Source organism: Engystomops pustulosus, chromosome 2 (genome assembly GCF_040894005.1).
Source record: "Engystomops pustulosus chromosome 2, aEngPut4.maternal, whole genome shotgun sequence".
NCBI classification, from domain to species: Eukaryota; Metazoa; Chordata; class Amphibia; order Anura; family Leptodactylidae; genus Engystomops; species Engystomops pustulosus.
Window position 1 is genome coordinate 104,692,860 of NC_092412.1, and position 23,794 is coordinate 104,716,653.

Sequence of the window (23,794 nt, forward strand, 5' to 3'; positions counted from 1 at the left end):
TTATTGATAATCCTTGTTCCCATGACAGCACAACATTTTGAAAATCCAATTGTCACTGGGACAAAAAAATTTTTTCTGGAGCTACAATTATAAAATATAACTGTTCTGACTTACATTCAAATTCAACTTAAGAACCTATTTTGTATGTAACCAGGGGACCGCTAGGTACTCACTTTTAGGAAGTCTTATTTCAGGGTGTTCTGTAGAAGATGGGCACTCTTATTTAGAGAAGCTAATTATGTATATAATGGTGCACATTCTCCCCTCTTTAGTGTGGCAAGTCGGGTGTCGGCCCTCAGACACTATTGGTCCCATAGCAGCTGGTATGACTGCTACCCTTGTAGTTATGCCTCTGATTTCTATTCACCAGTACCATTTTGGAGTAGAAATGTTTTTGTAATCACTTGAATGTTTGTGGAATGAGATTAGTGAAGATCACACACTTCAAAACATTATTTTAACTAATAGTTGTTTCATGAAAGGACTTGAACAAGTAATGCCATAACAAAGATCCTTCACAACAAGTGTATGAATGCTTGTGGGGGGACTCCCCAAAAAGGAAGTTTAAATTTTGCGGTCACGATTACCATGGTTACAACACAAGTGTTACAGCATAGTGTCACATGACATAGAACTGAGACTCCACTGTTTCTCCGGGGGCTCATTCCTAGCACTATCCATGCATTAACCATGGGAAGATGGTGACAGATACCCTTTAAAGCAAATGCAGAGTTGAACAGCAGACTTCCAAAGGATCATCTCATCTATAACTATCTCTTTTTATTATTAAAAAGGCTTGAGTAATACCACAATAAACCAAGCCAATCCCTAGATTCCTAACATTAGAAGTGATTTCTCTGGAGGATTTTTAATTACACAGTGGATTAAATGCAAAACTAAAACTGTGGTTGTTTTGTAAGAAAATGTGCAAATAGACCCATTAAGTGGTTATAAATATCCGACAGTAGTAAAAGACTATTATTATTATTCTGTCCTATTATAAGATGGCAGAATAGACTGAACAGTCTCAGAAAAACTTCATCTAAACCAGGTTTTTTGTGTGATCTCTAAGTAGAAGGATCAGTAAATGTCATAAAATAGTAATTGTTAATAAACTCCATGGGAAGCAAAAAAGCTATTATATTTCCAAGGGCACGTGTAGTGATATCAAATAGTGTTCATGAGCAGCATTTCCTATCTGCTACAGTCAGTGTTAGTTATAAGATTCCCTATTGTGCTTTAATATAGATCCTCTACTCTTCCCTACTTACTCAACCCTTAGCTAATCAGGCAACATTGATTTGGGGGGGCATTGCCTCATAAATAAAAGCTCAGCATGACACGGGGATAGAGGTAGGATCCTGCCAGGTGCTGATTGCTTTCACTCCTATGGGATGCAGAGCTATATTTAAAGAGATAGCGCAGCACTGTGGATGAGCCAGACACAGAGTCACATATCTAACCTCCAACAATCCATTCAAGATGCTCAAGCATAGGACTCACAAAAGAGGCATTTTGCCTACAGAGAGCAAGAGGCAACTTCTTAAAATCAAATCTGTAAAACACCATCCTCCTTTACCTTTTCTGTTTTTAATCTGCTTTCTGAGTGCACTTCACCTTTCCTCAGGTAAGAGAATACAACCTTTAGTTACTACTATATAACTTCTACAACTATTGCCAATATTTTATTTTTTACCCATCGAACTAATAAAAAAGTCTAATGAATATTCCCTTAAATTGATGGCTTCAGCAATTGTGTATTGTTTTTTTTTATCATGCTCAGAAATGTGTAGATTTTATTGATAGTAAATGTTGCTGTATTACTGTACTTTGTATAATGTTTATTTACTTTATTTACATATCATAGAATAAATATTTTTCAAGGCTTTAATCACCTGCATTTGGCCTTATGTGTCCTTATTGAGGTTAATGGTTAATTCTCAAAATTTCCAATATATACTAGGACTATTGTAACAAGACATTGTGCTGAGGATTGTTATTGGCATATGGGAAGAAATAAAACTTGTTTAGTTAAGAGAACATGTAAAGACCATGGAAATGTTCTGTGGTTCTTAGACTTTAAGCACTTTGCTGCTACTGAAATCTGCTGCCGACCCCTTCCCATACACACAAATTCTCAGGAGTTTTGTGAACCACAACTAATACATTAGCAGCAGCAGCACAACAGATCTTTCACAGATTTGATACAATTTTATCCATGTTTCATCTGAGAGCAGGACAAGCTATTGATAAATAATGTTATTATTTACTTATTACTTAACAGCAGATGACATATAAAAAGTACATAAAATACAACACCCACAATAAAGTAATGAGTGACTGGTACTGAGAGAGGTATTTCCTCTCTGTATTGGGCTGACATAGAGACTTCTCCCATCCACCTATTTGGGAGTGGTGGAAGCAGGTGGCTGTTTTATGCTGTTTTACAGGGGAGAACTACAGAACTAGCTTAGCAGAATGATCAGAACATTTCTCTTGTAACCTCAGGAGTCAGGGAAACAGCATAGATCACTAGGTTGTATCTGAAACTTCTATTTAGCTTTTGTGCAACATCTGACCACCTCAGTGAGATGGTGCTAGGATTATTTTAATCTCGACCACAAACAGCTGCTATGCAAATTACCCTCTATTTAGATCTCATTACATGTGATATATACAGTAAATTCACAGTTTTGGATGGTAGTTGTTGTACAGGTTAACCATTAATTTGCTGAACATCTTATTTTGTGTACTATTACAGGATGACCCCAGTCAGCAGGACAACACATGGAAGGATTGGATATTCCAGAAAGTGAGGTACAGTTGTTTGAAGTAATCACAAGCTGAATAATGCAAGTGAACAGAATATTAAAAACAAAAATGTCTGAAATAATCACAAACAAATGTAATGAAAATGGGAAACAGGAGTTTGTGTTAATTCAAATACATATTATATTTTATTATTTTAAGATTCATGCAATATACATATATACACGTAAATTGGATAAAATTTGATCAAAATGTAATGCAGTATGCCAAATTAGTATTAATAGAAGCTTAATTTATACAATGTTACTGGTCTCAGAATATTGATACAAAGTGAAACAAAGACAAATTGAATAGTTTTTTTTTTTACATTTTAAGATATTAAAATGGCACAAAAATTATATATATTAGCTATATCTGTATTAATACTGACTCCAAGAATAAAGTGCATGTGTTATTTTTACATCATGATAAAAGGTTTGGTTTTTGGAAGACGGGGAGTATAAAACAAAAATTGCAAAAATGGAAGTGGGACATAGGAGGGCTAAATATTTATTAAATGCTAGACAATTCATCGACATACCACTAAGATGCTGAAAATTTCAAAGACATCCAAAAACTTACAACACACATTATACTCAAATGTGGCCAATGAAAATTAGTCATAGTAACTCAATAAAGACAAACCATTATAAAAAGCAGATAAAGAAAATGTGACAAGCAAATACCTGTTAAAGTAACATCCATGGCTCAGGCGCACTTGAACTTGAATTTAGGATGTGTGCTACCTGTTATTTCAACAGCAAGCACACATCCACATTCACTTCTTTAGGTTCATGCACATGACTGTGGATTCCAGCTGATTGATCATGATAGTCCTCTTCCTGCTCTGGCTTCAGTCTATTGTTATTGTCATTGGTGCATGCGTGGCACTCACCTGCTGATGACACACGGGCAGTGAACAACAGTCCACGAGACCATTGTGTCCCATGAAACATTGGCCATGTGCAGGTAGCTTCATTCTCAAAGTAAAAACTGAGGGAATGAAGTGAAAAGCTGACAGGATAGTAGTCTTTGCTATGAGAGTAAAATTTGCAGGACTCTCAATACACCCAAGACATATTCAAATGATTCATACTCAACTAAAGTAAAAATTTTTATTTAACTCACCATTTAATGAATTATTAACATTAACATAATTTATCTTGTGCCTTGTTGCTGGAAGCTAGAGAAAAATTCCAAATGTGGTGGCAATGATAAAAAGTGCAGCTGCAATAATATTGCTCCAATTGATAAATCCTATGTCCCTTCTTATCTATTTTTCCTTAGTAGGTTCACAAAGATAACAAATCAGGTTTAAATTAAATTTAGGCATCCATAACCAGTGGCATAACTAGGAGAGGCAGGGCCCCATAGCAGACTCCTCTCCCCTTAAAAAATATACATATTTATATACTCAAATGTGAGTTACAGTTACACTGTACACATATAGAGCATAATGCAGTATATATATACATCATACATTGTGTAGACATACAGTATATACACATCACAGATACAGCATATATACATCACATACTGTATATGTTATACCCATATTATGTTGTACAATGTGCAGCATAATATGTATATAATGGAGTACGGAAACCATTCGTTAGTTTGTCAGGTTGGATGATGGGGCCCCTGTTACTAAGGGGCCCCATAGCAGCTGCTATAGATGCTACCACTGTAGTTATGCCACCATTGTCCATAACTTTGAATTTTTCTATGAGGTTTTCATTAATACCATTTTTGTACCATTTTTAACTTTCTAATAAAATTCTGATGGATGGCAAAACGCCAAAAAGTGATAATTTGGCACTTTCAACAATTTTTATTACAGCCTTCACCATATGGAATCATTATTCTTATATTTTAATATGCTTTGAAGGCACGGGAGCTGATTTTAACAAATTTCATAGTTTTATTAGCCACCACTCCCCCTCATAGTTGTTGAATACATGATTATTTAATAGCTTGTACCATATACTCAAATTCTACTGGTAAGGAAAGCAATTGAAATCCTAATGGCGATGTAGTCCTAGAATTTCTATGCAGTCCACATTGGATTCTGGATAAGGAATATACAAATGCATTTTCCTGGCTGTGAAAAGGAAAACTATACTTCCAATCCCTATAAATCATCAATCTTTTTTTTATTTGATAGGAGTCTATTTTACACAAAACAATTACAGAATAAACACCTCCTCCCACCCAATTCAGAGATTAATGTACATGGCTGGACCACAGGAAAAAGCATCCCAGGAAACAGCGGATACTGCTAACGTTTTTAAGGTGCATCCAGCAAGAGCTTGCATGGGATTGAAAGTATGGTGCAAAAGAGAGATTGGAGTCAAAGAAAACCCCAAGAGAACAGACCTGCTGTTTGGGGTGTGACCTCAGACAAGAATAGAGATGAAAGTTTTAGGTCAGTTTGTAAAGTTCAGTTTTAGGAGTATAAAGCACCAGGTAGAGAGAACATGTTGTTAGACACATTAGACAAGGCAATCACTGGTGTTCTGTAGTAAGGCAGGAGGGATTTAGGTAAAGAAGGATAGAGTTGGATGTTAGCAACATAAAGATGGAACTGAAAAAACTAAACTGCTCATAGTCTGTTTAATGGAGGCAGGGTAAAGAGAAAAGAGATGGAAGCTTAGGACTCTTTGAGAAACCCTGTCAATTCAGTGGAGTGCATAGTGCACAAACCAGATTGTAATGGGTCCAGAATAGTGTTAACAGAGAAATAATAGGTTAGCCAAAAATAGACCAGGCACTCCAAGAGTTTGGAGATTAATGGAAGACAAGAGACTAGTTTTTTGTAATGGGTTATAATAGTGCAAATCTTTTAGAAAGGTGAGTAGTGAGTAGCTTGAGAGAAGGACTGAATAGGTCTGAGGAGATTGGGTTTTTCTTTAAAGTAGGTGTCAAGGCTTTGGCACCAAGGTCTGTGACAGATGGCGGTACTTTGGGAGTATGGAGTCAAGAGTATCTGAGTGTCATTTTTGGATTATTAGAGAGAGAGAGAGAGAGGAGATTATCTTGGTGTTATGGTCAGTTTGGTGTGATGAAGAGATTTTGAGAAGATTTGTAGATTTTGTAGATTTTGCAATTTTCTGTAGATTTTGAGAATTTGCAATGAAAACCGTCCGATGATCTGTGTGATTTTCTCCACAAAAACACATTCTGAACACATAAAGCACTGTTGAAGGAAAAAGGTTTGAGGTTTATGCCAAGGTTATCAACATCTGTATTGAAAGGCTTGGGTTGTAGCCTCATCCAGATATTTTTGAGAGGTGTGACTGTAATGGTTTTTAATACCAATAAATATTATCCTATAGTTGCAAAGTAACAATCCCTATACTATACAACACTAATTCTATCAGCCACAGTATATAGGATCACAGTAGTTCATATCAGAATACAAAATCAATAAAAATACATAAATCTTTATTAATAAATATCACGGCAATCACTATACAATAAAAACACACACTAATGATTATTAGCCAGGAGATAGAGACCACAAGGTCCTGTGAGATTTGGATCATCATCATGTTATTGTAAGATCCTGTATGTATGATAGGCGGTAATCAAAAAGAATAAAAGCAGCAGCACTCCTTGAATTTCAATGTAGTTATTGCGTTTGGTGAATAAAGAACACCAATGTTTCATTACAAAGAGGGAGATTTATCAGAAGTGAAAGTGAAAGCATAACTGTCCTAGTTCCCCATTGCAACCAATCAGAGCTCAGCTTTCATTTTCCCACAGCTGTGTATAAAGCTAAAGCTGAGCTCTGATTGGTTTCCATGGGCAACTAGAACAGTTTTACCTCAGACACCTAACGTTACATTATTTGGTCAATAAAAAACACCATTAAGTGCTGCTGTTTTTCTTCTTTTGGATACTGTTAAATATCCTGGCAACTACAACTTAAACCTGTTGGCAACTTGATGGGTGTCCCCGCGATTCCCCAGACTTACCTATCCTGGCTCCTAGTCTCCAGCATGCAGGCCGCAGTCTCCTGCATTCCAGGCCGCGCCGCTCCCGCTCCTAGGGCGCGCTCGATGACTCCTCAGAACTTAAAGGGCCAGCGTCCTTTCCATTGGCGCTGGTCACTTCCGGGTTTCCTATATATCCCGGCGGTCTCCTTCACTCCCTGCCGGATCTTCAAGTCTTCCCAACTGAAGTGAAAGCCTCCTGTGTGTATCCCGAGGTCCCGTTCCTGTGTGTATCCCGAGGTCCTGTTCCTGTCCGTAACCTGTGGTCCGTATCCTGTGGTCTGTAACCTGTGGTCCGTGTCCGGAGGTCCGTATCCTGTGGTCCGAGTCCGGTGGTCCATATCCTGTGGTCCGTATCCTGTGGTCCGTATCCTGTGGTCCGTATCCTGCGGTCCATATCCTGTGGTCCGTTCCCGTACGACTGTGCTCCAGCTGTGCCGTCCAGGGTTCCAGCCCAGTGGTGACCTCCTGCCTTCCTGAGCTTCAGCTGTACCTTCCAGGTTTCCAGCCCAGCGGTGCCTTCACTCCTCTGCGTTCCTGCTGTCATCTCAGGTTGTGACTGTTTCCTGCATTTGTTACCTTGGCGGTGATGATGCCACCAGCTGCACTGAAAACCCGCTCAGACAACACGCTAGCAGCAGGGCAGGCAAGAACCTCCAAGGCGTACAGCGCCAGTTCGTGCCACATGTCCAGCTTTGAAACCCAGTAGTTGTAGGGAGCTGTGTGATCATTTAGGACGATGGTATAGTCAGCTACATACTCACCATCTGTCTGTAAAGATCAGCCCTACTCTGCCGAGACTGGGGACAGGTGACAGTGTCTTGCTGGGGTGAAATAAAACTGGCAAAGGCCTTGTAAAGCGTACCCCTGCCAGTGCTGGACAAGCTGCCTGCTCGCCTACTTTCCCTCGCTACTTGTCCCGCAGAAGTACGCCCTCTGCCGCTAGCGCTGTCAGAAGGGAAATAGTGTTTCAGCTTGTGCACCAGGGCCTGCTGGTATTCATGCATTCTCACACTCCTTTCCTCTCCAGGGATGAGAGTGGAAAGATTTTGCTTGTACCGTGGGTCCAGGAGAGTGAATACCCAGTAATCGGTGCTTGAATAAATTCTTTGAACGCGAGGGTCACGGGATAGGCAGCCTAGCATGAAATCTGCCATATCCGCCAGAGTCCCAACGCGCAAGAATTCACTCCCCTCACTGGCCTGACTGTCCATTTCCTCCTCCTCCAGCTCCTCTTCTTCTGCCCATACACGCTGAACAGTGAAGGACTGAGCAATGCTCCCCTCTTCTGTCTCGCCAACATTCTCCTCCTCTGCCTCCTCATCCTCCTCCACCTCCTCCGATATGCGCTGAGAAACAGACCTGAGGGTGCTTTGGCTATCAACAAGGGAATCTTCTTCCCCCGTCTCTTGTGACGAGCGCAAAGCTTCCGACTTCATGCTGACCAGAGAGTTTTTCAACAGGCCAAGCAGCGGGATGGTGAGGCTGATGATGGCGGCATCGCCACTGACCATCTGTGTTGACTCCTCAAAGTTACTCAGCACCTGACAGATATCAGACATCCACGTCCACTCCTCATTTTAGACTTGAGGAAGCTGACTGACCTAACTACCAGTTCTGGTGGAAGTTGACATCTGGCAGTCTACAATCGCTCTGCGCTGCTGGTAAACTCTTTAATGTTGAATTCCACCTCGTGGGCACGTCGCACAACAGTTGGTGAGGGGGCAGTTGGAGGCGGCGCTGCGCTGCCCTGAGAGTGGCAGCATCTGTGCTGGACTTCCTGAAATGCGCACAGATGCGGTGCACCTTCGTGAGCAAATCAGACAGATTGGGGTATGTCTTGAGGAACCGCTGAACTATGAGATTTAACACATGGGCCAGGCATGGCACATGTGTCAGTCTGCCGAGTTGCAGAGCCACCACCAGGTTACAGCCATTGTCACACACAACCATGCCTGGCTTCAGATTCAGCAGTGCCAGCCACAGATCAGTCTGCGCCGTGATGCCATGTAATAGCTCTTGGGCAGTGTGCCTTTTATCGCCTAGGCTCAGCAGTTTGAGCACCGCCTGCTGTCGCTTAGCAACGGCACTGCTGCTGTGCCTAAAGCTTCCGACTGATGGCGCCATGCCCACGGATGGTTATTCGGTTGAGGAGGTGGAGGAGGCATGGGAGGAGGAGGAGGCATAGTAGGCCTGAGAGACCTGGACCGAGGTAGGCCCCGCAATCCTCGGCGTCGGCAGTATATAACCAGCCCCATAGTCAGACTCGGTCCCAGCCTCCACCAAGTTAACCCAATGTGCCGTCAGCGATATATAGTGGCCCTGCCCGGCAGCACTCGTCCACGTGTCCGTGGTCAGGTGGACCTTGTCAGAAACGGCGTTGGTCAGGGCATGGATGATGTTTTCTGACACGTACTGGGGCAGGGCTGGGACAGCACATCGGGAAAAGTAGTGGCGGCTGGGGACCGAATACCGAGGGGTGGCCACCACCATGAGGTTGCGAAAGGCCTCGGTCTCTACCAGCCTATAGGGCAGCATCTCCAGGCTAAGTAGTTTGGAGATGTGGACGTTGAGGGCTTGGGCGTGTGGGTGGGTTGCACTGTACTTCGTCTTGAGCTCCAGCGTCTGGGGTATGGAGAGCTGAGCGCTGCGCATGGTGGATGCTGTGGAGGATCGTGGAGGCGAAGGTGTGGTTTTCGCACGGGAGGTGTTTGGGTCGGGGTCCTGGGCAGGGGGCTGACTAGCAGAGGCATCGGGTGACACAGGGGAAGGAGCAGTGGTGTGCCCGGCCGGAGGTGAACGGCCTTGGTTCCATTGAGTGGGGTGTTTAGCATTCATATGCCTGCGCATACTGGTGGTGGTTAAGCTGGTAGTGGTGGAACCCCTGCTGATCCTGGTGTGGCACAGGTTGCACACCACAGTCCGTCAGTCATCCGGTGTTTCTTTAAAGAACCTCCAGACTTCCAGACTAGCTCTGGCCCTGCCTCTCGGTCTGGCCCCACCACTGCCTCTTCCAACCTGTTCTCTTCGGGGACTCGCCTCCGTCTCAGAAGCACTGTGTTCACCCGGCCTATCAACCCAGCTTGGGTCTGTCACCTCATCATCCTCCGATCACTCAGTCTGCTCTCCCCTCGGACTTCCTGCCCTGACAACAACTTCACCACTGTCTGACAACCGTGTCTCCTCATCGTCCAACACCTCTTTACACACTTCTTCCACTACGTCAACAATGCCATCATCACCCACAGACTGCGACCGGTCGAAAACCTGGGCATCGGAAAAGAGCTCAGCAGCAACCGGACAAGTGGTTTGTGACTCTGGGATGGGTCCAGAAAACAGTTCCTCAGAGTATGCCGGTTCAAATGCCAAATTTTCCTAGGAGGGGGCAGACTGGGGGGAAGGAGGCTGAGGTGGAGGAGCTGGAGGAGTGCTGTTTTCGGTGACATTGGTGGATTGCGTGGAAGACTGACTGGTGGACAAATGGCTAGAAGCATTGTCCGCAATCCACGACATCACCTGTTCGCACTGTTCTGGCCTCAACAGTGCTCTACCACGAGTCCCAGTAACTAGGGAGTGTAGCTCTGCGGCGTCCCCCTGCTCCCTCATCAGCAGGTGGTGTCTCACTCCGCCCAGGACCACGGCCTCTGACCCCTGCAGTAGTTGGACGCCCACGACCTCGTCCTCTACCCCTAGCCCTCAGGTTCAACATTTTCAGAATTAAAGTGTAAACTGTACATTTTTTTTGTGTGTTTTTTTGTGTTTTTTTATGTTTTTGTTTTGTTTTTGTTTTTTTAACAAAACAATGCTATCCTATTGCTATTTCTAGTTTCTAACCTACACTGACAGCACACAACAGGATTTTGTGCTGTGCCTGATGACTTTTAGTTTTGAAAAAAAAAAGAAAAGACAGTGCCTAATTCAATCAAACCCCTAATAAATTGTCCCACTTAGGTGTTTGAGATGGATATATGTGTCACTAAGAGCTAAACAGAACGTTCGCAAGACTCCCTGCAAATTCGTCACAATATGGTACTAGTTGGACTACTAGTGCCAGCAAGGCCAGCCACAAGCAAATCAACCAAAAATAAAATATATAACGCTATTGTATCCCTAAGAAGGCCTGTTGGGTTCTCGTATGGCTACTTTCTAGCCTACACTGACAGCACACTGCTGTGCCTGTGCCTGATGACTTTGAGTTATTTAAAAAAATAAAAGTAAAAAAAAAAATCAGCAGACTGTGCCTAATTCAATCAAACCCCTAATAAATTGTCCCACTTAGGTGTTTGAGATGGATATGTGTGTCACTAGGAGCTAAATATAAAGTTCCCAAGTCTCCCTGCAAATTCGTCACAATATGTTACTAGCTGCACTGCTAGTGCCAGCAAGGCCAGCCACAAGCAAATCAACAATATATATATATATATATAATGCTATTGTAGCCCTAAGAAAGCCGGTTGGGTTCTTGTATGCCTAGTTTCTAACCTACATTGACAGCACACAACTGGATTTTAAGTCACTTTAAGTTTTGAAAAAAAAACAAAAAAAAACCGTCAGACTGTGCCTAATTCAATCAAACCCCTAATAAATTGTCCCACTTAGGTGTTTGAGATGGATATGTGTGTCACTAAGAGCTAAATATAACTTTCGCAAGTCTCCCTGCAAATTCGTCACAATATGGTACTAGCTGCACTACTAGTGCCAGCAAGCCCAGCCACAAGCAAACAAAAAAAAAAATATATAACGCTATTCTAGCCCTAACAAGGGGTGTTGGGTTCTTGTAGACTAGTCTATTCCAGGGTCACCTGATCAGGCCAGCCAACCACTGCTATCGACGTATAAGGGTACCACGTCATGCTGGGTGGAGTGCAGAGTCTCCTGGCTTGTGATTGGCTCTGTTTCTAGCCACCAAAAATCAAAACGGCAGGAGATGCCATTTTCTCGAGCTGGCGAAGTATTCGTCTGAGCAACGAGCAGTTACGAGTACGCTAATGCTCGAACGAGCATCAAGCTCGGACGAGTGTGTTCGCTCATCTCTATTCGTAACTAAGCTAAATGTTTTCTACCTAATATGTACATTTTTCAGAGAGGCCACTTTGGCGTGGAGTAGCCTCTCTAGGCAGTGGGAGCAAAGCCACCATACCTGTGCATTCATGTTGCGCTTCTCACACTGCTCCCGCTGTTCTCTGTTTCATCAGAGCTCTGTGCATGTGCTATAGGTCTGACGTTAGTGTCAGCACTAATACCAGAACTATTGCACATGCTCTGATAAAGCAGTGAACCGCAGGAGCAGTGTCAGAAGCGCAACATAAATGCAGGTATGAAGGGATCGCAGAGGCTACTGTGGGTTGGGTTAGTCTTTTCTCAGACCGCTCGGAGAGGCTACTCCACGCCCCAGTAGCCTCTCCAGAAAATTTACATATTAGGTAGATATAGTTGAGCTTAGGATAGAAAGCAGTATTGAACTAGCTAAATATAGATTAGTGTTTAGTAGGTTAATAGAAACCTACTAACAGATCTACCTTACCCTAGGTAGATTTCTGATGGTAGGTTTCATTGTGAAAATCATGAAAATAGGGCTCAATTCACTTTACATTTATAATTATTATCTAAAATGCTCATGTGTACAGAGTCTAACATTAGGAATACATAAAATCATTGATCAGGAAAAGCATATTACACAGGCAATTTCTCACAAGGGGGGGGCTTTTAATAACAAAAGGTATGTGGTGATCCCTGCGCACAAGCCAGAGCATTGGGAATACAATGGATGGCAGAATCCTGAGGACTCAGAAATGCATTCTGTCAAGTGTATGTATTCCAGCGGCCATGTCTGTCAAAGATGCATATTCAGCCAGTCTGGTCATTTGTAAGTACCGTATTTTCCGGACTATAAGGCGCACTTAAAAGCATTGGATTTCCGTGGAAATCCAAAGTGCGCCTTATAGTCCGGTGCGCCCTATGTATGGCGCTGGGCACAGGGCAGCGGACCATACTTACATAGGTCCCCGCTACCGGAGATCTCCAGCGGGAGATCTGCTGTCTCCGGTAGCGGGGACCTATGTAAGTATGGTCCGCTGCCCTCCTCCACCTCCCCCTCACCTTCCCCGCTCACCTTCCCCGCGTTCCCCGTCGCGTCTCGGCGTCGCGTCTCGTCGCCGCGTCCCGTCGCCGCGTCACGTCGGGTCTCCGCCACGCCCCCGGACCTCCGCCACGCCCCCGGACCCCGCGCCTTATAGTCCGATGCGCCTTATATATGTAATTATTACATATATAAGGCGCATCGGACTAATGCGCCTTATAGTCCGGTGCGCCCTATAGGGCAGAAAATACGGTAGGTGAGAGAATATGAAAGCTCCTAAATATATACAGGCAGTCCCCGGGTTACATACAAGATAGGGACTGTAGGTTTGTTCTTAAGTTGAGTTTGTATGCAAGTCGAAACTGTATATTTTATCATTGTAATCCCAGCCAGAACTTTTTTGGTCTGTGTGACAATTGGATTTTTAAAATGTTGGGTTGTCATAAGAATCAATATTAACACTAAAGCTTCATTACAGACACCTGTGATAACTGTTACAGCTGATCATTGTAGCCTAGGAATAAAGTACAATAAATTACCAACATCCAGCGGTCCGTTTGTAACTATGGGTCGTATGTAAGTCGAGTGTTCTTAAGTAGGGGACCGCCTGTAATGGAAATAAAGCTCTATCCATATCAATATTATAATTGATAGCTTCATTATTGATGTGAACAGATCCTAAAATATGATCTACACTCACCGGCCACTTTATTAGGTACACCATGCTAGTAACGGGTTCGACCCCCTTTTGCCTTCAGAACTGCCTCAATTCTTCGTGGCATAGATTCAACAAGGTGCTGGAAGCATTCCTCAGAGATTTTGGTCCATATTGACATGATGGCATCACACAGTTGCCTCAGATTTGTCGGCTGCACATCCATGATGCGAATCTCCCGTTCCACCACATCCCAAAGATGCTCTATTGGATTGAGATCGGGTGACTGTGGAGGCCATTTGAGTACAGTGAACTCATTGTCATGTTCAAGAAACCAGTCTGAGATGATTCCAGCTTTATGACATGGTGCATTATCCTGCTGAAAGTAGCCATCAGATGTTGGGTACATTGTGGTCATAAAGGGATGGACATGGTCAGCAACAATACTCAGGTAGGCTGTGTAGTTGTACCAAGGGGCCCAAAGAGTGCCAAGAAAATATTCCCCACACCATGACACCACCACCACCAGCCTGAACCGTTGATACAAGGCAGGATGGATCCATGCTTTCATGTTGTTGACGCCAAATTCTGACCCTACCATCCGAATGTCGCAGCAGAAATCGAGACTCATCATACCAGGCATCGTTTTTCCAATCTTCTACTGTCCAATTTCGATGAGCTTGTGCAAATTGTAGCCTCAGTTTCTTGTTCTTAGCTGAAAGGAGTGGCACCCGGTGTGGTCTTCTGCTGCTGTAGCCCATCTGCCTCAAAGTTCGACGTACTGTGCATTCAGAGATGCTCTTCTGCCTACCTTGGTTGTAACGGGTGGCGATTTGAGTCACTGTTGCCTTTCTATCAGCTCGAACCAGTCTTCCCATTCTCCTCTGACCTCTGGCATCAACAAGGCATTTCCGCCCACAGAACTGCCGCTCACTGGATGTTTTTTCTTTTTCGGACCATTCTCTGTAAACCCTAGAGATGGTTGTGCGTGAAAATCCCAGTAGATCAGCAGTCTCTGAAATACTCAGACCAGCCCTTCTGGCACCAACAACCATGCCATGTTCAAAGGGACTCAAATCACCTTTCTTCCCCATACTGATGCTCGGTTTGAACTGCAGGAGATTGTCTTGACCATGTCTACATGCCTAAATGCACTGAGTTGCCGCCATGTGATTGGCTGATTAGAAATTAAGTGTTAACGAGCAGTTGGACAGGTGTACCTAATAAAGTGGCCGGTGAGTGTATTATGGATTATATATTATTGGCCATACTAAAAATTTAACTTTTTTTTATTTATAGAGACTATCGTTCTGCTTCAGTCAGTGGACAGCACTGTCAAATCAACCTCAGGTAAAATTCTACGTTAAACACATTATTGAAGGTGAAATTGTACATTAGACAATTTGTACAATATATTTAATTACATATGTTATAAATGTCAAAAGTTGGTTCAACATGTGTATATGGCTACTGTGTATAATTTTACAATGTCATGTCATAGGTTTTGCAATTTCGTGTTTACAATTTTACAATGTCATGACATAGATAGTAACAGAAACTCCATAAGCCTACAGGGACTTAAAAATGATGTTAAGTATGTATGAAGAGGGCTCTCGGGCTCATACATGGTGGGTGTTGACTGCATTATAAAGCCACCACCCACCGCTGACACCTGCAACACCTATCCATATACCTGTCACTGGCAAAGTCGATGTTGGCTGCCATGGGAAGCGACGATCTTGGTACAATTGGGATCGACAATCCATTTCCATGGTAACATGTAACTGGAGTCAGTATGAGAAACTAAAGAAAAAATGGTTAATGGAAATTACCTGAGATCACTTATAATTTGCTTATCAAAAAAATACAAAAATGTGATTTAAAACATAACCTTTACTTGCATATTAAAATAGATGCAAGCACCAGTTTTCTATGCTGTATTGTAAGCAACTATTTTGGCGCATGGTGCCTATTACTGGGCTAAACAGCATATAATAGAGAGTTCACCGCTCGCATTCCTCATTTTTGAGGATGTTTGTCCGTTGAAGTAGTAAACAGAGGGGGGGGGGGTGTCAATAGGGCAGTACAGTTAGTAGAGACACATTACATCTGGGGAGAGTGTGCTGAGTTTCTAAAAAAAGCTTATGTTCCTACCTTGTTTTGGTTGAGGGGACAAAGTGTTAGCGGTCAGTTGGTCCGAAGCGCTGTGGGGGTTAATACATCACAAACCCGTGAACAGCTAATAACCAGTGGGTCCATGTGGGTATCACCATGTCACAAACTAATAAGCGCGCTGTGTCCTGAAGTAACCGCCCCCAGCGCTCCGCCCTGTCGGCCAAGCAAACAGACAGTATTGGTCCGTGCAAAAACCGCAGAAGCACCTGCTAGGTTCGCTGCAGTGTGGGCAGAATATGCCATGAACCCGGACTTAAGCAGGCGTCCCTGGAGGAGGAATTACACACAGTAAAGTAGGTGAAAGAGTGTGCTTATGTACCACAGTAATAATTTGGGTACCAAGATGTAAAATTACAGTATATGACCTGTCAAAATACATTAAGAGTTAGGGATTTTAAGAGGCCAAAACAAATCTAGTAGTTGAAACCAGTGAAGCAAAATCAGCATATCAAAGAATAGACAAACAAAAAACAAAGTATATATGTCTACATATGGGACTTGGTTAAAGAAAACAACTGAAGCTCATCTATTCATTAAGACCTTGTGGGGACCCAAGTCTAAATATCCATCGTGATTCTTTTTGTCTCAGGATACAGTCCCAGTCCCCTCCTCTTTCTGGAGGTTTGACTAAATTGATGCCAACCAGAGATAACCCCCGAATACTACCGCCATGTGTATCGTGTATATGTCTAGAGAGGGGTTTGTCTCGGTTATGTCTTATGTCACCTAAGTGGTCGCCTAAGTGGCGACGAAATTCACGATAGGTTTTACCTACATATTGCTTGCCGCATTCGCAGGTAGCCAGATAAATGAACCCCATGGATTTGTAATTAATATAGTGTTTGTAATTAGTGGTGTAAGTAATCCCAGAGACGGAACTATAGAAAGTCTTGCAGTTCTTTATAACTTTACACGCGACACAACCCCTCTGATGCTAACATCCTTTTATGTCGGGGTGAAGTCCCTGTGGGTTCAGGTCTAACAAAATGGCTATGCACTAGCCTGCCTCAAATATTAGCCGGCAATGGTTGGATAGTCCTGTAGTACCGTCAATAAATCTGGGTCCATATTAAGTATATACCAGTGTTTGGTAAGGGCTTGGCATACTAACTATATGGGTGCCCCCATCGTATGTGCCAATGAGTCATATTATTTGTGATGTAGAAGAATCGAAATGAGGTGAAAGTAGTTCAGTCCTGTCAAATCTCAACGCTCTTTGGTAAGCAGCTTGAAGAATGTGATCCGGATAGCCCAGGTCCTGAAAGCGAGATCTAAGGTCTTTGGCTTGTTGCCTAAACTCATCAAGGGACGAACAATTTCGGCGTACCCTGAGATATTGCCCAAAGTCGATACCTTTCTTTGGGGCTGGTGGATGGAATGATTCCCAACGTAGGAGAGAATTAGTGGAGGTGGGTTTTCTGTATACTGTGGCATCTACTTCTCCATTGTGTTTTTTTTTATTAGGATGTCCAGAAATGGGATACTAGAAATTTGTATTTCATAGGTGAATTTTAGGCCCAGGGTGTTACAGTTGGGGTCTCTACAGTTGAGGTATTATTACAATGGACAAACATCCTCAAAAATAAGGAATGCAGATGGTGAACTCTCTATTATATGCTTTTTAGCCCAAAAGATGGGCATCATGCGCCAAAATAGTTGCTTGCAAACAACAGTTTTCTATGCTATATTGTATCTATTTTAATACTCAAATAAAGGTTATGTTTTAAATCAGTTTTTTTGGAGTCAGTATGAGACTCAAGGACATATCATTTGGCAGGATCTATAACAGTGTGCCACAGGCACACTGTTATACATCCATATCAAATGCTCCATATTCTGCTATACTGTAAAATTGTAGTATATCATAGGAACTATCAGACTCCTAGGGTTAAAGTACCCTTGGGGATCTGGAAAGTTATTAAGCAGTAAAAAGAAATTCAAATCACCCCTAAAAATAAACAAATAAATTCAAAAACATGTTAGGTATTGCCGCATCCCAAAAGTCCTGCTCTATCAGCATATAAAACCGTGTAATAGAAAACAGTGGACAAACAAACAAAACATCAATTTTTGCCATTTTTCAACAAATAGAAATATTAATAAAAGGTGATCTAAAGGTTGTACAATCGCCAAAATAGTAGCAATGAAAACATTATCACATCCCACAAATATTGACATTCTACACAGATCCATGCACCATAGTGTGAAAAAGTTATTAATGTCAGAATATGGCGAAATGAAGAAAAACATTTTTGTACAAAAGGTTTTAATTTAAAATATATGAAAATATAATATTCCTGCGATCATACTGACCCAAGTAATAAAGTAAACCTGTCATTTGGAGTGCACAGTGAAAGCTATAAAAACTGTGCCCACAAGAAAATGGGGAAAATGCATTTTCTCTACAATTTCATTGCATTTGGATTTTTTTTCCAGCTTCCCAGTAACCAGCATTTAATATGAAATGGTGTCACTAGGAAGTACATTTGGTTAGGCAGAAAACAAGCTGTCACAAAAGAAATAAAATGTTATGGATTTTTAAAGATGCGAAGGGTTAAACCTAAACTTAAAGGGATAAAGTCACTAATAAGTAGACAGGTTCCTATCATTCAGTTCCAGATAAGGAGCAAACAGCTTACACTCCCTGACCTTTCACTTTATGGTATGGAGGAAACAGTTGGATGATCACAGTTTTCTCCCAGCTAGCATAGACAGTTCTGTCTCTAATTGGTCGTGTGATGCTTTCAGTTACTACATTCAGCACCACAAAAACTGTTTTTATACTTTTTACAACAAAATAGGAAAGAAGTAACATAATGGGGCTTAGTAGTGCAAAGCTGCTAATTGAATTGTAGTAAACAGCATTAAACTTAATGGGGCTCATTTACTAAGGGTCACGGTGCGCACTTTAGTCAGACGGTGCACCTTTTTCAGGGTTAAAACAGCTTGCACAGGTATTTAGGTATTGTATGCGTTGGGATTGTGGTGCACGGGACCCTTTTTGTGGTGCAACTGCCCTGGCTTCCAAGTGACACAAATTAGGGGGCGTGCCATCGGACGTTCCGACTGATTTGGACTGAGTGCGGCATTTAACATTTAAATTCTGTCGCACGCCATATGTTTAAAATGTACCACAAAAAAGATGGTTAACTATGTCGGACCTGAGCGGGGAAGCAACACATTCATGATTTCAGGTGCACAATCTAAGTGAATCGCCACATGCAGCATTATATACGGACAATGCACTGTCAGTGAACTCCGGTGACCCAGTAAATGTGCCCCATTATGTGCACTCTCATGGCCAATGGTATAATGTTATAGGTGTAAGAGTAACAAAATCCCTTATGAATCTTCTGAAGGGCTACAGAGATATCGGAATTGATACACAAAGTTAAGTATTCTGGAAAATGTATACATTTTATTCCACAAAAATCCAACACTTGGCAAATGAAAAAGGTGTTTAGAAAGTAGCAATGATTTTGTAATGCTGGATAATCCCGTTAAGAAACAGTATTATTAGTTCTGTGTTATAATAGATTTAACATTTAAATCACCCATTATCAGTGATTTATTCATTTCGGACTTAACCTGGTTACACATAAGACAATAATTGTCCTACAAAGTTAATCAATATAACCTACTTTACTGCCTAAGGTAATACTAAATGGTTTTACAAATGGATAATGACATACTTAATAGAAACCACATTACAAGGATCCTTGTAATCGAAAGTGGTTTAAGGTTTGAAACATAAAATGTCTGTTTAAACGATTGCAGGACTACTCTAAATAAAAGATCAGAAGAAGAGCCTCTAATTTGGTTTGTGAACTAGCTCAATGAGGTCAATCCCCCGCTTGGCAGGTACACAGATTTAAGCAGTATAAATGTTCATAATCTCCTCCTTGAACTCAAAATTTGTGACATAGCAGATAATATCCCATGAATGGCTGGATTTTGGGCAGAGGGCCCTATACACTACCTCCATCTTGATTGAAGAATCCAGGGGTCTACCCAAGACTGTGATGAGCAACACACATTCAATATTACAATAATTCACATATAGAAAATTACAATACGAGTGAATCATGATAATCGTAATGTTGATTCAAAGTAATGTAATGTATGTCAAAAATTCAAAGTCATGTTAATGTGCATCAAGAAAATACTATCTAATGTGTAACTGACTGTTCACAATATAGAGTAGCCCATTTAGTCATATTGAAAGGAGACATGGAAAAATGACATCTTGCATCTCATAGGTCAGTGATGGCGAACCTTTTAGAGACCGAGTGCCTAAGCTATAACCAAAACCTGTTTATTTATCGCAAAGTACCAGCATGGCAATTTAAGCAGTAACTTCTTCCTCCCATCTCTGTAATAACTTTTAATTGTATCAGTATCCTGAGAACACCAATACAGTATAAAGAAGGAGTGACAAATTCATTCTCCTGAATAGGAAGAATTTTCGGGCCTGGTACCGGAGTTACAATGATAATCCAGATCTGCCCACACCATGCCATTCCTCCTGTAGTCTCAGGCTGCACTGTTGCTCTTAAGTCCTGGGCTGTCTGGGACTGCATGAAGATACATTGCGTCCTCTTTGGTGATGGTGACCTCTGGCACCCACCACCACTGAGTGCCACCTCCGCCACCACTGTCATAGGTAGTATGATACAGAAACAGGTTACATCTCATTCATATGCTTGTCTTCAGGATAGAGACAATAGGGGTTATTTATCATTGGTTTTCCTGGGCTTTTCTGGCGTAAAAAAAAAAGTCTTAAAGTAGTCGCATTGAGGGTTTTTGAGACTTTTCACTACTAAAAAGTCTCACAGGACTATATACTCCTCTTCATAAATCTGGTTAAACATAGAACTAATGCTAGTGCAACACTGTGCAAAGGAGTTTTGAAATCATCACACTTTTAGGCAGACAGATGTACCACCTAAATAAGTTTCTGAATAACATTTCCCATATGTCTACTTTACGTTTTCATAATTTTTGAAATGTTTGGATAATTTATTGTGATGTCACGTGGCTTACAAATCGAATATCGGTTTTCTGTATTTTCAGAATTGACTATTTTGGGGATAATTACTGTTTTGAATAAAATTTTTAATATTTAACATTTTTAAAAAAACCCTATATATTAACCCATTTTCAAATCTGCACCCCTCAAACTATCAGAAACAGCTTTTATGAAGATTGTTAACCCCTTGAGATCTTCATAGTAATTAAATCAAAATGGAGGTGAAATTTAGAATGGTCAAATTTTGTCGGTTACACATTTATTCAGCCCTAAAATTTACATATTTCCAAAAGATGAAAACCCATCTTACAATTTGTTATGCACTTTCTCCTGAGTACAGAGACTCAGACTTGTTTTATGGGCGCACAGCGAGGCGCAGAAGGGAAGGAGCGCCCTGCAGCTGCCAGGATTTTCGTTTCCTCGTTGGCCCCTTTTGTAGGCTATAAAATTTAAGCTTTTTCGTTATTGGGGACATGTGACAGCATTTTTTTTGCGGGATGAGATGCTTTTTCCAGTGTTACCATTTTTGGTTTGGTATCCCCTATTGTTGAAAATTTATGAGTAGAAAAGCATCAATTCTGTACTGGATTATTTACTGGCACTGTGCCTTTAAGTTGACATCATAGGCGCCATCTTATTGGCCCTGCCTGCGGACAGCATGGGGTCCTGATCGGACCACAGGGCTACCATAGGAATGATCGGTGCCCCTCGAAAGATGGCGCAGGAGGGGGCATCGTGGGGCAGACTGCGTTATTTATTGGACTGGGTTAAACAACCTATGTGAAAAACTACTTTAAAAAGAAGATTGCATGAAAATTTATATTGAGTGCCTGACATTTGTTCTATAAGTATGACTTGGGGTGGTTCCGTAGCTTGGGTACCAAACTTTAACCCTTCGTTTGTAAGGAGCGACGTGTATTTAACCATTCCTGAGAGAGGAAGACTGACTGGATATGTGAAATTTGCCGTGGTCGCTCCCTCTAGTAATTGCAACTAGCAAGTTTTGATATATTAAGCAGCAGCCTTTGAGAGTCCAGGGGAGCTTGTGAGGAAGCCTGAAGGCAGTGGTGTATATGGCCAGGTTGGTCAGTTTCCATGACCATCAGTGGAGGGCTGGAGGGACTTGTGGGATTTGCAGGAGCCAGAGGTGAGGGGGACAGAGAGGGTTCCCTATGTAGTTGTCTAGAGTCTATGCAGGGCATTCAGCCCACAGCTCCAGAGGAGGTGATAGTGGGACCAGTGGGACCAGGAGAAGGAGGGGATTAGGAGAGATCTGTTGATCTAGCTGAGCGCTGAGGAGAGGGCAGGCTTGAGGGCAGTGGGAAAGAAGAGAACTGTACACCGAGAGCATGTGGAGGGCTCATTCTTGCTGGGAATGTTAAGGCAGATGGAGAAGCCTTCTTTGGGATCAGGCCTGCTGAGGAGAATGGCTGCTGGTCTCAGACTGAGACAGGAAGGCCTGGGAGAGATTGCTGTCCTTGTGCAGGCGCCAACAGCTCCATGCTGGGAGTCAGAGATGGCCCCGCTGCTGTAGTGAAGAGGGGGAGGGCACCATGTGTCAAGATGCAGAAGTACCTTGCCTGAGGCCTCTGGGGCTTCAGAGGTCCATTTTTTCAGCAGAAATCAGCTGCTGGGATCGAGGGAGCTGGCCGTTCCTGGCTACGAGCGTGCTCGTATCCCATCTTATTGCCCATGTGAATAATGGTGTAAGCTTATTTTTAAAAGCAAATACAGGTGGTTCCCTGCTTAGGCATCTGACCACCCCCCCACTACACTCGTTTAGAAAGAGGCTACCAATACTTTTGCTTATTAAATACCCTAAAAATGCTGCTTTACTTTACATTTTTATGTGATGAAAAAATTGTGTAAAAGTGGAGTTTCAGACATTTGGGACCTATTTTCCGTTATGGGGTTCATTGCTGGGAATAAAAGCTTTTATATTTTGATTTATTGGGCATTTTGGGACACGGCATTACCTAATTTACTGATTTTTACTGTTTGTTTAGTTTTATGTCCGTTCTAGTGAAAGGGGGGTGAATTGAATTTTTAATTTTTTTTACTTTTTTTTTTTAGTATTTTTTAGACCATTAAGGGTTTTTTTTTACCCTAGATCAGTGATGGCGAACCTATTGGAGACAGAGTGCCCAAACTACAACCAAAACCCTCTTATATGTTGCAAAGTGCCAACATGACAATTTAAGCAGTAACTTACTGATCCCTGCTGTATCACTGGTTTTAATCGTATTGGCCTCCTGAGTTCACCAATACTATAGAAAGATTATGGAGAAATTTGAATTGTAGCTTCCCTCCAGGTTCCCCTGAAGAGGAGGAATCAGGGGACCCAGAGCAGGAGCTCCAATGACAATCCATCTCTTTAAAAAAGCGCTGAGCATGGCACGTCCTGGGCTGTCTTGGACCGCAGGAAGAAGCCTTGAGTCCTATCTGGCAAACTCTGGGGTAAAGACCTGGGTGCCCACAGAAAGGGCTCCGAGTGCCACTTCTGGCACCCGTGCCATAGGTTCGCCACCACTGCCCTAGATGGTCTGATCGTTCCTACCATATACGGCAATACTAATGTATTGCAATATATAGTGTTTTTACATAGGAATCATTACAATGTGCTAGTGGCCATGCAGCCACAGGTCTGATGGGCGACACCATCTTTGTTGACATCGCCACTCCCAGTGGCGATCAAAGGTTTAATACTCTCCAATTGCGGGTATTAGCATCGGGATTTTGCTGCAATTTGGAGTAAACCCCACCTCTGTATGATGGGAGCTCACCCCATGAGCCCTCTTCTTACAGTGTTAGTAGCTGCAAGTACTATTTTTACTTGTTTTGTAGGATTTCCAAGAGAAATAAGAATTTTTACTGTGATTGAATGGGGTTTTTTCGGTTCTCACAGCAAAACTCCATTCCAGAGGTGGTCTAATGTGGCCAGTCTGTGGACTAAGCAGTCACAGGAGAGAATGGATTTCTCTCCTGTGACCATTAAGGCCACTGATTGTCTGCATTCATGTCATGTGGGATCATGTATGCAACAAATCTTCTAC

At 42.3% G+C, this 23,794-nt stretch overlaps 1 protein-coding gene across 2 annotated transcripts in view; it reads left to right on the plus strand.

Annotated features, from left to right (window-relative positions):
• The window catches only part of NMS (neuromedin S), a 55,358-nt gene that overhangs the window by 19,022 nt on the left and 12,542 nt on the right, over window positions 1–23,794 (plus strand). Inside the window, exons 1-3 of one of the 2 annotated variants that reach the window (XM_072135847.1) lie at window positions 1,159–1,627; window positions 2,762–2,817; window positions 14,837–14,887. In XM_072135847.1, coding sequence (XP_071991948.1) covers window positions 2,788–2,817; window positions 14,837–14,887 — 81 coding nt within the window. In that variant the 5' untranslated portion in view covers window positions 1,159–1,627; window positions 2,762–2,787. Of the gene's footprint in view, window positions 1–1,158; window positions 1,628–2,761; window positions 2,818–14,836; window positions 14,888–23,794 lie in introns of those variants that run through there. The other variant, XM_072135848.1, reaches the window with a different exon arrangement.